The sequence below is a fragment of the Schistocerca cancellata genome, chromosome 8 (assembly GCF_023864275.1).
Source record: "Schistocerca cancellata isolate TAMUIC-IGC-003103 chromosome 8, iqSchCanc2.1, whole genome shotgun sequence".
Taxonomy (NCBI): Eukaryota; Metazoa; Arthropoda; class Insecta; order Orthoptera; family Acrididae; genus Schistocerca; species Schistocerca cancellata.
This window is the reverse complement of record NC_064633.1, coordinates 377,352,262-377,369,637: the sequence shown is the minus strand read 5'-3', so window position 1 is coordinate 377,369,637 and position 17,376 is coordinate 377,352,262. Positions and strand designations below refer to the sequence as shown.

General features: G+C 38.9%; 1 protein-coding gene and 1 non-coding gene across 4 annotated transcripts in view; both read left to right on the top strand.

The window, feature by feature from the left end:
- Nucleotides 1-17,376, top strand: part of LOC126095261 (RWD domain-containing protein 2A-like) — a 94,776-nt gene that overhangs the window by 63,164 nt on the left and 14,236 nt on the right. Inside the window, exon 4 of one of the 3 annotated variants that reach the window (XM_049910021.1) lies at nucleotides 8,544-8,945. The exons of 1 other annotated variant lie outside the window; for it this stretch is intronic. In XM_049910021.1, coding sequence (XP_049765978.1) covers nucleotides 8,544-8,560 — 17 coding nt within the window. In that variant the 3' untranslated portion in view covers nucleotides 8,561-8,945. One more of the 3 variants, XM_049910019.1, reaches the window with a different exon arrangement.
- Trnas-cga (transfer RNA serine (anticodon CGA)) lies at nucleotides 809-883 on the top strand. The gene has a single exon. It is a non-coding gene; the product is annotated as a tRNA-Ser (tRNA).

Here is a 17,376-nt window from a genome sequence, read left to right as displayed (position 1 = left end):
TTGCTGCGCCTACTAAAATGTTCTAAGCAGCGTACATTTACTCAATAACAAATATACACTGAATAATGGAACTACATAGTAATTTTGATAAAGATTCCTGTATTGGTTGTATATTTTGGAGAAAGATAGCATTGGTAAAAACCATAATTTGTCACTGCCATTTTCTGACCAAGACTTCTGGTAGATATTTCTTACTAAGAGCATGCCATGTTTTGGTATTTAAGGGACTGTGTCTGTCTAACACCACTAAGAAGATGCATTTTTTTCTGCCAGAAAATGCTCATTGTTATATTGCCTACACTTTTGTGAAAGTAGATCTTCAGCAGTTGCTGTATTCATGACCAAAATATCAAAGGAAAAGATGGTGTCCAATAAAATGTCACTGCTTGTTATCTCCTTGTGTGTGTTTATCATGCCTTATTTTTTTTAAGTCTCGGAATGTTTTATAGTAACCCATTGCCAGCCTTTTATATATTGTTACTTGAATGTGAAGCAGATACAAAGGGACAGTGGGAAACAGTTAATCAATAAGGGATAGAAAGCTGTTTTATTCCACAGTAAAAATTGTTAAACATCACACTTAGTAAAAGCTTAAACACACTAGACACATTAGAACCAAAACATAATCTGATGTGGGGTGAAAATGACTGAAAAGAAAAACAAATCTTGAATCCCTTTTTCCCAGGATAAAGTTTAGTTATCAGTTGCAAATAAATTTTATTATGCTTTACCAGTTTCAACATACCGTGGCATTATCCCTTTAAATTAACCACCTGAAGATGACGCCCGGTACTCACAGCGTGAGTCGTGCTTCGGTAGCTCAGTTGGTAGAGCGCTTGCCCGCGAAAGGCAAAGGTCCCGAGTTCGAGTCTCGGTCGGGCACACAGTTTTAATCTGCCAGGAAGTTTCATATCAGCGCACACTCCGCTGCAGAGTGAAAATCTCATTCTGGAAACATCCCCCAGGCTGTGGCTAAGCCATGTCTCCGCAATATCCTTTCTTTCAGGAGTGCTAGTTCTGCAAGGTTCGCAGGAGAGCTTCTGTAAAGTTTGGAAGGTAGGAGACGAGGTACTGGCAGAAGTAAAGCTGTGAGTACCGGGCGTGAGTCGTGCTTCGGTAGCTCAGTTGGTAGAGCGCTTGCCCGCGAAAGGCAAAGGTCCCGAGTTCGAGTCTTGGTCGGGCACACAGTTTTAATCTGCCAGGAAGTTTCATTACAATAGTTGCTGAAAATTACAAGCACCGAATAAAATAATAAATCTTGAACTGCGTGAATCTTCTTTAGATTTTCCTCAAAATTTTTTAAGTGAACAGAGAGTACAGAGCTACAGTTTGAGGTTACAGAATGTCAATATTTTTAGGCATTTTCTGTTACAATTGAAATTAAAACCAGAAAGTTTATAAAACTTGTTCACAGTAGCCTGCTTAGTCATTCCTGAGGATTATAATGTCCCAGGATCATGCAAGTGGCAAGTTATTAAGTGTGAATTGGGGCTCACAAATCTTTTGAAGATGTCAGTAGTATAAAGTCTCAGAAAATCATTTGCCAATAGTAGTTTATCCTCTCTCATCTACCCAAATGACTGAAACATCACTGAGATGCAAGAAGGATATATGTCTTTTGATTTGACATAAATGCTGTTAATTTGGACTTTATAGATCAATCAACAGTTTTTAAAGTAACATATCCAACAGGTTTTTTTTCCATGTTTGTATTGGAGGAAATGACAAACAATAAGCGAACAACTTATGTCGAGATTGCAGTTGGACTGGACAGAGGATTGTGTCATTTGGGATTGGTAGAGGGAAAAAGACATGGAAAGGAGGAGGAGAGGTTGGGGATGGATAGCTAACAGCTTGGAGTGAGGCAGCAGAGAGGCAAGGACTGCAGGTAGGAAGGGGGTTGCAGGTACACAAGTCAGGCGTGTGGTAGATGGGTACCAAAGCCGATGATGTGAAGCACATGATGATGATGACGTGGAGGCATGGATTGGGAGGGGGTTATGGTACAGACAATGGGGTAACTGTTTGCTAAAGGATGTGAGACAGTGGGTTAGCACAGATTGAGGCCAGGAGGATTACAGGAGCATAGGATGTATTGCAAGGATAACTCCCATATATGTTGTTCAGAAAAGCTGTTGCTGGGAGGAAGGATTGTGAAGCAGCCATTGAACTTGAGCATGTTGTGCCACTGGGTAGTCAACTTTGGTTTTGGCCACAGTTCGATGGTGGTTGTTGAGTGATTGCACCAGAGCTAGTATATGACATATCTGCTGTCACAGATGGCTCCTCCTCTGCTGGGGTAGGATAAGCCTGTGATGGGACTGGAGCAGGTTGTGCTCGGCGTACGAATCAGTTGGGTCTTTCACCTGTGTCTTTCACAGAGATATGACCCATATGGCTAGGGATTGGGAAAGGGAGTAGCGTAGAGATGGATCAGAATATTATGTAAGTCAGGTGGACATGGAATTCCACTTTAGAAGGAATAAGAAGAATCTTGGGAAGAGTATCCCTTATTTGCGGGCATTATGAAAAATAATCAGAGCCGTAATAAAGAATGTGCTTCAATCTAGAATGATATTGGGTGACGGACAAGTCAACCCCTTCCAACCCGCACCTCTGTCATCTTCATCTCACACTGCACCTCACCAGCTCTGGTACCCATGTGTCCATACTGCCAGAACTTTCCTTAGAATAACTTTCTAGACATTTTACTCACAGGAAATGTATGGGTGTCTAAAATTGAATGAATGATAGCCTTACATGTCCTTAAAACACATCATCATTTATTTAGAATTGCAGTTTATAAATGAATGATGGTAATTGTTAAACATTTTGTGACATTTATGAACAATGGTTTTTGAAAATTGAAATTATGTAGGCTTTAGTATATATGATCTCCTGTCGATTAGACCACCTATGCGACACCATAGTGTAACTGATTTGTTTAGATAGGCTGCCTGAAACAGGTACTTTCTTTTATTTCTCAAAAGGAATTTGAGTTTTTGAAAATCTCATATTTGACTCAGCATTAGGATGCAAAATTAAATTTGGTATTTTTTTCCCCTGTTGTGTTTTTTAAGGAGAATCTACCAACATAAACTTCTCATATTTCACAATGACTTGGAAATGGAGAACTAAATAATCTTCAGTTTTTCAGCATGAAAATAGAATTTTGTGTTATCTTCTGTGAAAGCTTTTTTCCTATATTTGACATGTTGCTTTGAGTATATGCCATTTAAAACTTAACAGACTGTTAGCTTGTACAGTAATAATAATAATAATAATATGTGGCTCACAATCTATTTCTAGCATTCCAATCTTAATGCCACTTCAGTGGCTTGCACTGTTGTCACTGCTAATAATGCTGTACATTTAGAGATAGATTCCAATTTATTTGTAATTTTCCTTATATATTATACCATGTTGCATATAGTAACAGCTGTAAGTCCTCATCAGATTCATTCTCAGATGTTTTTTCTGGCTCGTGAGTGTCTTGGTACCCATGTGGACAGTGATATTGACACTGATATATGTATGTGAAGAACACTCCAGAATGAATCTGATGATGGCTTAAGCACCAAATCATGTAATATTGTGAACTATATGTAACATTGTGTGAGCTCGATGGAAAATTATAAATAATGTGCTGCTAATAACAACCACCATAGACTCATCTACTGGTTTGACAATTTCAGTAATAAATTTGTTACGTCTCTGTGCAGAGTATGTAGTCTATCAGGATATTACTGGATAAAATATTATTACTGTTTTTATTGGATAACAGTATTATGAAAAGAAACAATGGAAATCCAGGATGGAATGTAACAAACTTATGAAAAGAATAGTGAGTAGCAACCATCCTTTTCATAATAGTATTATGAAAAGGATGGATTGCTACTCACCATATAGTGGAGATGTTGAGTCGCAGACAGGCAAAACAGACTGCTAAACAAGTAACTTTAAGCCAAAAGGCTATCTTCTGAAATGGACTATATATATATATATATATATATATATATATATATATTTAAAAAGAAAGATCCAACAAAGATGATGTGACTTACCAAATGAAAGTTTGTGTCTGTATATGTGTGGATGGATATGTGTGTGTGTGCGAGTGTATACCCGTCCTTTTTTCCCCCTAAGGTAAGTCTTTCCGCTCCCGGGACTGGAATGACTCCTTACCCTCTCCCTTAAAACCCACATCCTTTCGTCTTTCCCTCTCCTTCCCTCTTTCCTGATGAGGCAACAGTTTGTTGCGAAAGCTTGAATTTTGTGTGTATGTTTGTGTTCGTTCATGTGTCTGTCGACCTGCCAGCACTTTCATTTGGTAAGTCACATCATCTTTGTTTTTAGGTATATATTAGGTATATATATAAACACACACACACACACACACACACACACACACACACAAAACCAATCACTGTCTCTGGCCACTGCGGTCAGACTGCGAGCCACAGCACATCATAACAGGAGCAATCTGGATGGTGAGTGTGAGAAGGACGTTGTGGCAGCAATGAGAAGGAATAGCAGGGTGGAGGTGGGGGATGGTGAAATGCTGCTTGTGGGAGTATACAGATACATAGTGGGGTGAGGGAGGGTGGCTAGGTGCAGACACGGCATTAGACGGGGGGGGGGGGGGGGGATTGAGTGAAAAAGGAGGGATGTAAAAAGACTGTGGGTGTGTTGTTGGAATAAGGCTTGTAGTGCTGTAATGGGAACAGGGAAGGGGACAGTGACTAAAGAAGTTTGAGGCCAAGAGGGTTACAGGAAAATAGGATATATTGCAGGGAGAGTTTCCACCTGCACAATTCAGAAAAGGTAGTGTTCCTAGGAAGGATCCAGGTGGCACAGCCTGTGAAGCAGTCATTGAAGTGAAGAACATTGTGTTGCACAGCAAGTGGATGGTCCAGCTGTTTCTTGGCCACAGTTTGTCGGTGGCCATTCACTCAGACAGACAGCTTGTTGTTTGATGAGGTTTCAGGATTGCAGGCGAATCATGTTGACTTCTTGCCACGATATTTCGGCTGGCAATTGTCCAGCCATCTTCAGGTGACTGTCCGTCACTGGAGACTGCATGTTTCCGGCATCGGTTTTATAGCAAAAAATGGCACAGAAACACACGCGCATTGGCGGCCATTACAGGAGCATCCTCTATCGAAATCTGCGCCCTCTGAAAATGCTGTTCTATCTGTGGCGTGCAGGTGCATGCGTAAAGGTGAAAACTATGCCCTCTGTCGGAATGTGCACTCACATCACTAACAACAGACATCGGATGTCACCAGACATGTCATTATGAATAAACTGTCTTCTCTCAGAAGAAATTAGAGGGTTCACCGGGTCCAAAGCCTTGTCCAGTTGAAAACTTCCATCATGGTTTATAAGATTTTGTGCTAGGCATATCAACACAGATTCTTTAATTACTGGAGACAAGATCTTCGTGGCAGAAAAATCCATAGCATGTCCTTTGGTAATACAATGCTCAGCTATGGCCAACTTACTGGGCTGCGAAAGGCAAGTGTGTTGCTCATGTTCAACGCACATTTTCATGTACTGTGCAAGTCGTCTGACCTATGTAAGCTTTGCCACACTAGCAAGGAATTTTGTAGATCCCAGCCTTCAGCAGACCCGATCATCTTTTACCAAAGCGAGAAGGGCACTAATCTTCGCTGGTGGCTGGGAGATTACTTTAACTTGATGTTTCCTTAGGGTCCTGCCTATTTTAGATGAAAGGTTGCCGACATATGGAACAAGCACCCTGGACTTGAACAGATCCTTATCTTCTTTATGTTGTGGGTGGTCATGTTTCTTCCTTCTTAGTGCTGTGCTAATCTGATGTGGAGAGTAACCATTACCTCTGAACACTGACTGTAGGTGTTCCAGCTGTTTTTAGCAACATGAGTGCCCATTCTGGCAGAGGGCGGTCGTGTAGTTTCCACCTTTACGCACGTGCCTGTGTGCTGCAGATAGATCAGTATTTCCAGAGGGCGCGGATTTTGATAGAGGATGCTCCTATGACAGCCACCAATGCATATGCATTTCTGTGCCAAGTTTTGCTTTAAAGCTCATGCCAGGAACTTACTGTCTCCAGTAATGGACACTCACCTGAAGATGGTTGCCAGCCGAAATATTGTGGCAAGAAGTCAACATGATCCAGCTGCAATCCTGAAACCTCAACGAACATTCAGTGCGCTGGGAAAGCTTCAAGAATCACAGACAGGTTGTTGTTTGTCATGCCCACATAGAATGCAGCACAGTGGTTTCAGCTTAGCTTGTAGAGCACATTGCTGCTTTCACAGGTAGCCCTGCCTTTGATTGGATAGGCTGTGCTGGGAGGATGTATGGGACAGGTCTTGCTTCTGGGTAACACCCGTTCATAGATGCCCAACTCATCTGCAGAAAGATTGAGGTTGCATTCTCAGCCATTAATTCACCCTTTGGTGGTCCACACCCAAGGTTATTAAAATTACTCACACTGACCTGGTCAGCATGCTGTTTTTTAAATTCAGTTCAACCACAGGACTAGCTTGAAACCCTATAAGAATGTATTTTCTTTAGCATGCATTAGTATGGTACTGCATCAAAATTCATTTCAAGAACATGACACACTCAATCCAACTGGGCAACCATGCCAACAGCTCTTGGTTGAGCATTGAAGTGGACAAATCCAGGGAAATGGAAAATCCAAGCTGGAATACTAATTATATGAAACAGTACATATTGCTACTCACCACAGAGAGGGGGTATTGAGTGGCACACACACATTTAAAAGTACACTAAGCTATCTGACTAAGTCCTTCAGATTCAGAAAAAAACACACACACATTCATACGCACATTCACTTACAGTCACTGTTATCTCTGGTCACTCATGTAGTCCTGTGTGTGAGAGTTGTGCGTATACAAATGTGCGTGTTTTTCTTAATATAATTAAGGACTATGTATGATTCCTCACACTACTTTTAAATGTGCCTGTCTGTTGCGCCATGTGAATAGCAGTCTACCCTAATTCATATTGTTGATCATTGACTGGGCTTTACATGGTCAGTGTTCTTGGAATTAATACTGACTCCATGAAGAAGTTCTTTTGTTCTAGGTAGGTTATTATGTTTATACTAAGAATATGTCCTAGGAGTGTACTACAGATAGAGGCAAGACAATTTTAATTGGGAACTTCTGAGATCTACTATCAACGTGAGTGACATTTCCAGCTAATATGTTGATGTATTACATAACATAGACCCTTACTACAATAGGATGCTCAGAAATTGTGCAATGTTGTGAATATTTTCTTTAATAAATCTTCATCATTGGGAAGTCTTTCCAGCAAACCAGGTAAGATTTTTGTAAATAATTTACCTCCTGTTGTTTCTGTCTTGCTAGGTTTCCTCCCTCACTACAGCATCTTTTGTCTCACATTTCCTTTAAAGGTCTCCTGAAATTGGTCCAGCCACATCTTTCTTGGACTTCCAAGATGTCTTCACCCTGGCACGTTCCTTTCCAAATACTGATGGGGTATTAAGTTTGGCTGCTTCTGTTGTGCTTGACTAATCTGCTTCAGTCTCATTGCACTCAGACTTTCCTCCATGGTCACTTAAACTTACAGGTATCTCATTATTTGCTTGTTTCTGATCTTGCTTCTCCTTGTTGTTTGGAGAGCAGTCTAAGGAGTTCCACTTCACAAGCTTGTAGTTCACCTGCATCTTTTCCTTACAATGCAGCTCTCCAGACTGTAGGATATGATGGGAAGAAGCATTTTTTTTTAATATTATCTGTTTAGCTCATACCTGAGACAAGTATTTGTACTAAAAAAATGAACCTGAATTTTTTGTGAACTGGAAAATTTAATTTCTACATTGTAACTGTCACATTTTAATGGTAGCTGTATTCAGAGGAGATGCTTGTAAACAGAGTTGCAATTTAACTTTGGTATTCTTGTTGTAATGAAGGTTTTGCCTTGTTTTTATTTGAGCATCACTCTTTGTCCCTGAAAACAAAGGCAGTCACAGTACCAATTACAGTTGTTCTGTCAGTGCTACTGTAAGATTACAACGAAATTATATGGGATATGAGCCAATTGTTTATCTGTGGTGATCAGTGTTTTTTTTCATGTACTTCATAAATAAATATTACAGATCTTTTTTGCCATATTGTGTTATAATTCGGCATAAGACAATGAATTTCGTAAGCCTTAACATCACATAACATGCTTATGAGTGCAGGTTATAAATAATTGTATTTGTTAATGTATAAATGTAAACTGTGAAGAGTAAACTGCAGAGATTCAAGCGAGTGAGTGCTATGATCTATATTGTAATGCAAACACTATGTATTAACAGAATTGTGTGCAGTGCGCTTAATTTTTTAACTTGTAATCATTGGATTTATGTTTAGCTTTACATTTTTCACTAATTTATGTAAAGAGAGAAACTGACACTTTATTTTTAGCCTTCAAACAGTTATTCTTAATATTATGCGAAAAATTGGTGAAATGTTCTAATATCTTACGTATTTGCTCTTATTTAAATTTGATAATTCCAGGAGCTGAAAAAGGATGACAAAAACTGTTAATTTGTTGTTGTCTCCTAATTGTTGACAAGGAAGAATTTACCTTAGAATACTGAAAGGAAGTCTGTCTGTCTGACATGGGATATAACTGTCAGTACTCTGAAGGCAAAGTATGTCAGGTGTTTGTGCTATTTCACTGGATAATTTCAGTCTAGTTCAACTTCAAAGGAATATGGGATGCTTTTAACTAATCTGTTGTACCTTACATCGTGGGTGATGGTTAATAGCTGAAACTGGGAGATGACTAATGGTAGAAATAAACAGCTTATTGTTAAAGAGCATTTTATAAAATGTTAATTATGGTATTTTACAGTGTTAGTGATAGAGGTTGGCTGGCCGGACACCCTTCCTGTTCACCACAACCACAACCACAACAACCACCTCTCCTCTCCTCTCCTCTCCTCCTTCTCTCTCTCTCTCTCTCTCTCTCTCTCTCTCTCTCTCTCTCTCTCTCTCTCTCTCTCTCTGTCACACACACCCGCACATGTGCACGCGTGCACACACACACACACACACACACACACACACACACACACACACACACACACAGGCACGTGTGACATAATTTGTTTGAACCACAACTGTCTGTGTCTAATGTTATCTCATGTGAAAGTGTGTGAATGTTTTTCTAAATGTTTGTGAATCATGTAAATGAGGTGGGAAGTGGGTACCAGACTGGTATTCCTGTAGTCAGATATGAGAAAGTGCCTAAAAACAACACTCAGGCTGGCCGGCACTCTAGCTTGGATCATTAATTCACTGGGCAGATTCTATACAGAGTCGAAGTGTCTCCTCGAATCCCAGAAGTAGTATGCTAGCATGTGTGGCTATCTGGGGATGTATTAGCAACTTATATTAGTACTACATATATAATACAACAATGAATATAATTTTTTTGAAATTACTAATATTAATGTGTTGGTTCTCATGTTAACATGTGGCCAGATGATAGAGTAACTTACTAAGTTTAAAGCTTTGTATTTACAGTTCACTAGAATTACATTTCCTTAATGATAAATTATTAGTTTGGCAGGAAGTATTTAGTATCCTGACAATTTCTCAAAAATATATGTGAAATGTTTTTTATGCTTTTAAAAGCTTTTTGCTAAATCCAGTACAGATACTGAAGCATCATGAATATAAGAAGCAGAATATATTAGAATCTTAGACCCGAGGATCTACACCAATCTTAACTGTCAGGCATTTATAGGTAAGTTACAATTTATCATGTATACTGAACCGCAATGCAGCTTGGCATTTTTGAGATTAACTAGAATTGCCAGAGGCGAAACAAATGCTAAGTGACAGATAAAAGTACTAGGACTGACAGGTGACCAGTCATTAGACCTTTGGATGCATAATCTGGCACTTTACCTATGAGCCAAGTAGAATTTAAAGAAAATACAGAGAAAATTTAAAGAAGGGAATTCAACTTCATTTATTTATTAATGCTTGTGTCTCACCCACAAGAAGCAAAAATTACAGATGTGCATTTAATAAAAAATCAGCTGTTTCAATCACAACACATAAATGTATATAAAAACTACTTTAGTAAGAAATGTACAGAATTCACAGTGTCATTGTTTTTTTTTAAAAAAAGCCAGTTTTCATAACAAAGCGCTTAATCCATGCATGGTGCTTTTTTTTCTGTGGAGTCTCACTTCATGATGGAGCCTAATTTGGAAATACTTGTGGATTGCAGTTTTCTTCCGTTGATGAAAATGGTGATTGAAGGGAGGAGAATTTGTAACACGTTCACACAGCTGCTTGAAAACATAATCCCTTATGTTTTGCAAAGCTGAAATAAATAATTTCTTTAAAGGGTTATTCACTTTAAAAAAATCTTTTCTCCACCACTTTACACAGATAAACATCTTTAGATTTGACACACGTCATCTCCTCCTTTCTATGTTTGATACATGAATTTAAAACAACAGAACATAGTGTGTGTTGTCAAAAGCTGCACTTTACTTCTGTATAAAGTTTCTTAGCCACAAATCAGTTATGTATGGATGTAATGAGGCCTGTAATCATGGTCATGATTTATGAATGTAACGCCATGGACAGGTGGCAACTTGTTATAGATAAAGTCCTTATTTTCTTGGTTGTTTGGTGTTGTGCTAACATTTTTGGTAGCATCCGTAGCAGAGCAATTACATTGGTAGTTGTACTGTTCTGAATGCGCACCAAGTCTCTCTTGAAAGCTGCTTCAAACTGTGAGATTATTATTTTGCTCTTCATGACTTTTCAGAGAATTTATGTCTATATGTTTGTAATAAAGCCACTCCTGGTGCTTATCTTCCTGCAATAGCATCACCCCTTGTGATCGCTGCCAACAGGACATTAAACACAAAATCCCTGTGATCTTCCATCAGAAAATATCACAATATGAAGTAACCAACAAATCAACAATGGAACTACAAAATAATCCGAAACATCACAATGAGGAATGAAAGTGACAGGAATCATGCTGCTTTATTTAGGTAATAAGACTTGGTGTACTTCTAACACATCAGTTGTACTTTCAGCATTCTATTTTAGATCTGATAGTAATGCTTTAGTGCTGATGATTTTGTTTACATGACAACATTTTTGTCTCAGTACATACGGTTTTTCCCTCTTCTTGAAAGACATTGTTAATGTTTCATTGTTGTAATCATCTATCTATGATTTTATGAATGTCCTTGGCCATTTTAATGGTTCATCTGTGAAATGTTGATCAGATTTTCTGCACTGATTGTGGAAGAAATTTAACAACAATTTACCACTAACTTCTTCAAGAATAGACACCACATTCTGTGACATAAATCTCAGCATATGGACTATTCATATTCTGACAATAGCAGCTAAGATTCGGTAAACCAAGTTGTGTTTATCAAAGAGTGTTAGGCAAACTAAACCAAAGATCAGCTAAATGTATTTTCTGGTGAAAAGAAAAGGCATCATACACGTTTCTGATAAAGGTGACTCTTCTTGTGTGTTTCTCAAAGGTTATGGATTCCTCTTTTTCTTTAGGCACTAAATGTGTAGTAAATCATAAACTGATGATGTATCTGGCTTGAGTTTCCCTCCAATTCCTAAGGCCTCATTGTCAAAACATTCAGGTGAAAAACTTAGTGTGCTTGAGTCCGCAGATCGTGGTCTAGTGGTTAGCATGGCTGACTCAGGATCATGGGGTCCCGCGTTTGATTCCCAGCCAAGTTGGTGATTTTATCTGCCCAGGGACTGGGTGTTTGTATTATCCTCATAATTTCATCATCATTCTTGATGGTGGCTAGATTGGACTGTGTACAAAAAAACTGGGACTTTGTATGGTCGCTGATGACCACGTAATTGGGCATCCCACAAACCAATCATCATCATCATCATCATCATCATCATCATCATTAGAATTCTTTCATGCATTAAATTTCTCTCTTTTCAAGACAAAGGTCCAAACATTCTTCCATACTTCATCAGTGTGAAACCTGTTTCAGTATGGAGATTATGTAACAAGATGTTAGAAAGTTAACATCATGATTAGAAAAAAAAGACCATGCAATTAATATTTCATAAATTTCTGTTGGGTAATGATATCATTCCTTAGCTTTATCCTGTAATTTGTTGAACTTATCTTGAAAAATGTATTTGCAGAGTTTTTGTATTTTAAAAATAACTCTGTCTATGAACAAAATGTTACTTCCTTACACATAGCTATATTTTGGTGCAGTTACTCACCGCATAAGGCTTCACCACTGCAATAAAACAAATCTTTACTGATAGTACTACAGTCAAGAATAATTTATGGTGATTCCATGAGCCACTTGCAAACAAGTGACATCCATCAGCTGATTAACATGTTGGTTTCAGTATAATAGCATCATGTGTGGTTTATATCATCTACGACATAAGGTTGTTAGACAAAGAAAATGCTCTCCAGTGACACAGGCACCATTGGTGGCATTTTGAGTAATAGCTTTCATCCAAATGACTGGAAGGATCAGTTTTGCTAAGAGGCAAGTCAGGCATCTGTTACTACTCAGCTAACTTACTTGGCAGAATTGTGTACTTTACATCTTTGGGTATAAAACAGGCCACTAATTATCCTGACACATACTTGTGGTAAGTGCCACTGGTACTTACAGACAATTGGATATGATGTTAAACTTTCATGTAATCAATCTTGAGCTGTAGGTGAGACAAGGTTTGAGTTTCTTGCCTGTATTCTGGATGGTTATTTTGTTCAAACAAAATGACAGCTGCTATCTATCACCTTTTATAGAAATAAAATTTTGATATTATTCTTTTAATTAAATTCATATTTTTACATTATACATATTGTAAATATAATATATTGTTATTGGCTTTACAACGTATTATAAGAATGTAATTTTTATAGCATAATCTCATGTTCCAAGCATTTGTATAACTGCCAGATTTTGTATGCCTTGAGCATTCATTAAATTTTGTTATCAAAATATTTATGTTATATTTTATGCAGGAATTTGATTCTCACTAAAGCACACTCTCATTTATAAAATGTTTATTTTTCTCCATGTGCCAACTTTCCCACTTTCAAGCAGTTTTATCCATACATACTATAAAAGGTACGTCTCCTCTTAAGCCACTAGACTAATTTCAACCAAAGTTGGTATACAGATCCCTTAGTATCACGCAACAATTGCTGTGGGGGTAAGAACCACCTATCTATCATGGTTCAGGAGCTATGGTGTCATAAAAACTGTGATACATGAAAAACTGCTGCATTGTGCACAACAGTTAAATTTATTACTTCTTTGCTGCTAGTCTATTCTCAATATATGTTACAGACAGTATCCACATATGCCACTAAATGCACCTATACAAATAAATCAGTGTATGACACACAGTTCAAGAGATATGATGTCATAAACACTGAGATGCATGAAAAAAAAATCAGGCTTCATGTGTGAAGTTTTAATATGTTTATTCTTTACTACTAAGACATGCCTCTAGTCGAGTCAACTTTTGGAAATTCCTGGTACCTGGCAGCCTTTTTGATAGCTTTCATCTGCAAAGTACAAAGGGCTGTAAGTTAAAAAAAATAGTTGTCTATAGAACTGTGAAAAAACATTGCCATAGAGACATTTATAAAATTGTGCTGTAGACACATGAAGCAGCTGCACCCAGTTGCCTGGACATGTAACTAGAAATATCATTTATAAACAAGTTCTGAGTTAAATAAACATTACAGAGAATTTGCATTTTGCACACTATCAGACATTGTACTTATACGTTTATACATTATGTATTTTTCTTTGCACTACTGTTTCATAGTTTCAAATGTATTTTTAAGAACACAGGGAAGTTAAATTTTTTTCAGTATTATGCTAAAAACACAGTTCATTTTTTGTTTTTGTTTCCAATGAAAAATTGGCAGAATGAATATGCTGGGTGATATATTTCCCACAGGGATATGCTTGATAAGAAATAAGGAGACACAGATAATCAAGAACAAGGGTTTACTATGACCATAGTAGAAAGATTTAATAACAAAAGAAAAAATCTTCTCAATAAAAAACAATACAACTTCTCAGACACTAACAGGCATATACCTGCAAAACACAGTGAATCAATGATAATTCCTAATGAAAGAGGTTGAGCATTTGGCACATCTCGGTATATGACTGGAAAGTCATAGGTCTCACTGCAGTAGCTTTTGACAGGGCTCTGACTGATGGGCTGCCAAGAGCCAGCACGTATATTGGCCCAGAGCTCCAGTAGAGCAAACTGCTGTGCTGTCGGTTTGCACTGCCCTACGTAGCTGGGATACAGAGGAATTTGTGTCAATCTAGTTTCGCATATGTGACACAGAGCGGAGGAAATAGGTCCCTGGCACAGAGGACCTCTGGTGGCGCTTGTCCTGCCATCTTTCGTCCTTGTTGTGATCGACGCAGTCTGGGGAGGCAACGCCTTTTACATATGAAAACCCATGATGCTTCAGTGTCTGATTCGTTGCCAATCCTTAGGCAAATGGTGGGTACATAACACCAAATTTGTCATCTAGTATATTATAAAAATGGATGTATGCATGTATGTTCCCCATCTCCTAAGCCAGTGGATCGACTCAAACCAAACTTCACATTCATGTCATTCACATTCTGGAAAGAAGCGCTGTGAATAAGAACCACCTACCTTCCACAGGGGAAGTGAGAAAACAGGGTGACACAGCGGCATAACTTGGGAATGTCTGGAGCAATTTCATCCAAATTTTGTGTATACATGGCACATTATTTGTATTACTTTTATAAAAATATGTGGGTGTGTGGATGAGAAGACATGCCAAGTAAAAATATTCAATAATGAACTTAATTAGTTCTGAATCCATAATTTTTGGGGGCACTAGGCTCATCTGTGACAGTCCTAATGACATTTTGCCTTTGTGTGTGTGTGTGTGTGTGTGTGTGTGTGTGTGTGTGTGTGTGTTTAGGGAGGTGTGGTGCAAAGACAGTGGCACATCAGATCATCTCTGTAATACCTAAAGCACACATATCACCTGCAACCTGGAAAAAAATTAGTATGACCGTGAAGACAACCCCCGCTCCCAGTATTCATGCAGCTGAGAGTGAAGGTGAAAAGGAGTGACATAAAAGCATAACTCAGGGGTGCCTGGAGCAAATTAAGCTAAGTTTGATATATACATTACTCTTTTTTTGCATAAAAGTACTGTGGGAAAAAAATATTCCCAGTACTCCCAGGAATAGGCATGAGAAGGTTGTGACATGTGAAAAGTTGTAAAATAATGTGTTGGTATTTCTTTTTTGTATTTAGTTGATTGGAATGGATTAAAGTATGGTGTACAATTGGTTCTCCATTTGTGCTGTTCAGCGTATCAGCCAGGTCGCAAGAATGAGCACTATAGGGAGCCTATAATTTTGTCAAGATGTTTTGGGATCTAAGATCATGCCAAACAGCTGAATACCACAGAAACATTTAACTTTGTCTCTGGATTGGTGTGGTGTAAAATAGCAGATAATAAGACATATATGCGTATGTGTCTGCGGGTAGAGTGTGTGTGTGTGTGTGTGTGTGTGTGTGTGTGTGTTTAGAGAAGAAGAGAAAAAAACAAAGAAAATAAAGTCTGGAAGTTACTATATTTTTCACTGCATTAATATCTGCTTCTGGAATCCGTATACCATTTTCAGTGTATCTGAAGTGTCATAAGTCGTTATGACTATATTGCTATGCTGTTCCATATTTCATGCACCTCACCCCCTCCCACTCCAAACTATTACACTCCAATTCTGAGTTTAGTTTTGCCATAGATGTGTGAAACCTCTGGACTGAGTGGATGAGGTTATATTTGTGGAAAGGGGCCAAAATAAGTTACTGTCAGTTGCACTCAACATATAAACTTTATTTCTTAAAACACACAAGCAAGAATCAAAACTCTCAAGATTTTAACAAAAGGCCTCTTTTGATTTAATTTAGATTGGCTGAAGGCCACATATGAAACCCAAACAATCTCACAGCTTAAAGCCCAGACAAGGAAATTTCCAGTTTTTAATTTAAGCTGGAAAACTTGGCTGAAGGCCACATAAAAACTAGAAAATATTTCTTATGGCTTAAGGCCCAGACAAAATTTTTCAACCTTTGATTTGAAAAGGCTGAAAACTCGGCTGAAGGCCACATACCAACTTGAAACAATTTATGGCTTAAGGCCTAGGCACAAGGAATTTTCAATTTTAATTTTGAAAAGCTGAAACTCGGCCGAAGGCCACACAGTTTACTTAAGACTAACAAGTAAATCACTATGTAAAACACAAGGAGTGGCATTCAGAAGGTTCCAAGGATCGGCCTGGGAAGGTAACACTAATGCACGTTTAGGTGAGACAGGCAGCCAGACTGACAACCTATTAATCAGAAGGCAACCCAACTGAAAGGCAGCCGACGAACCAACCAACAAGATCTGTTCTGCTCCACTCGACCAGCAAATCAACAACAAGATGTCAATTGGACAACGTTCTGGATACTGGTGCCCAATCCAGCCAAGTCATAATAATGCCCAAAACTACCAACAACACCTCAGCTGTCGAAATACACACTGTGCTGGACAGCATCAACACGACGAAAATACACTGCCAAAAACCAGGGCAGGTCACTGGAACATCAACGGCCACAAGACAGAAGATACTGCTGGTACACTTCATTAATGAAGGAATGAATTAAATTAAGTTAAACACCACACAGGAATACGGCTGTAAATCTAGCCAACTTCAATTCACACACATTGTTGCTCGCAGGAATCTCCCAGAAAGCGACAACCAGTATCAAACAAAGAGATGTGATAGCAGTTGAGGCCTGATAGTAGGTTAAGTGAGCACTCAATTTTAGTGTCCAGGATCGGTGGGTGATGAACTTCGTAACCGTCGCAAGAAGTGCCTCACAACTCCAACCGAACATGCATGTCGCCAGCGGCTCCAGCCTGCCTACGCGCCATGGAGGCTTCCTCACTCCTCTGCTCCAACCAACTGACTGCTTAGGCCCAGAAACGGTCAAAGGACCAAATACACGTCAGCCAGTAAGACGACCAAACAATGGTTGTTCCCGCTCCAGTCTCCTTTCGTCAGACAGTTCAAGAGTGTTGCCAGCAGTCGGCGAGCACTGGCTGTCCGCGCCTCACTTGCGCTCCTACCCCGACTTCACTGCTGCCGCATCCCGACTGAACTCCCGACACACAATGACCCGGAAATACTATTGGTTGCTGCAGAGATGGTACGACAGTGCACTTATCTATAAGTGCTGCTGCTGTCACTCACAGCAGGTAAGGCAGGAAGTTAGTGATGCC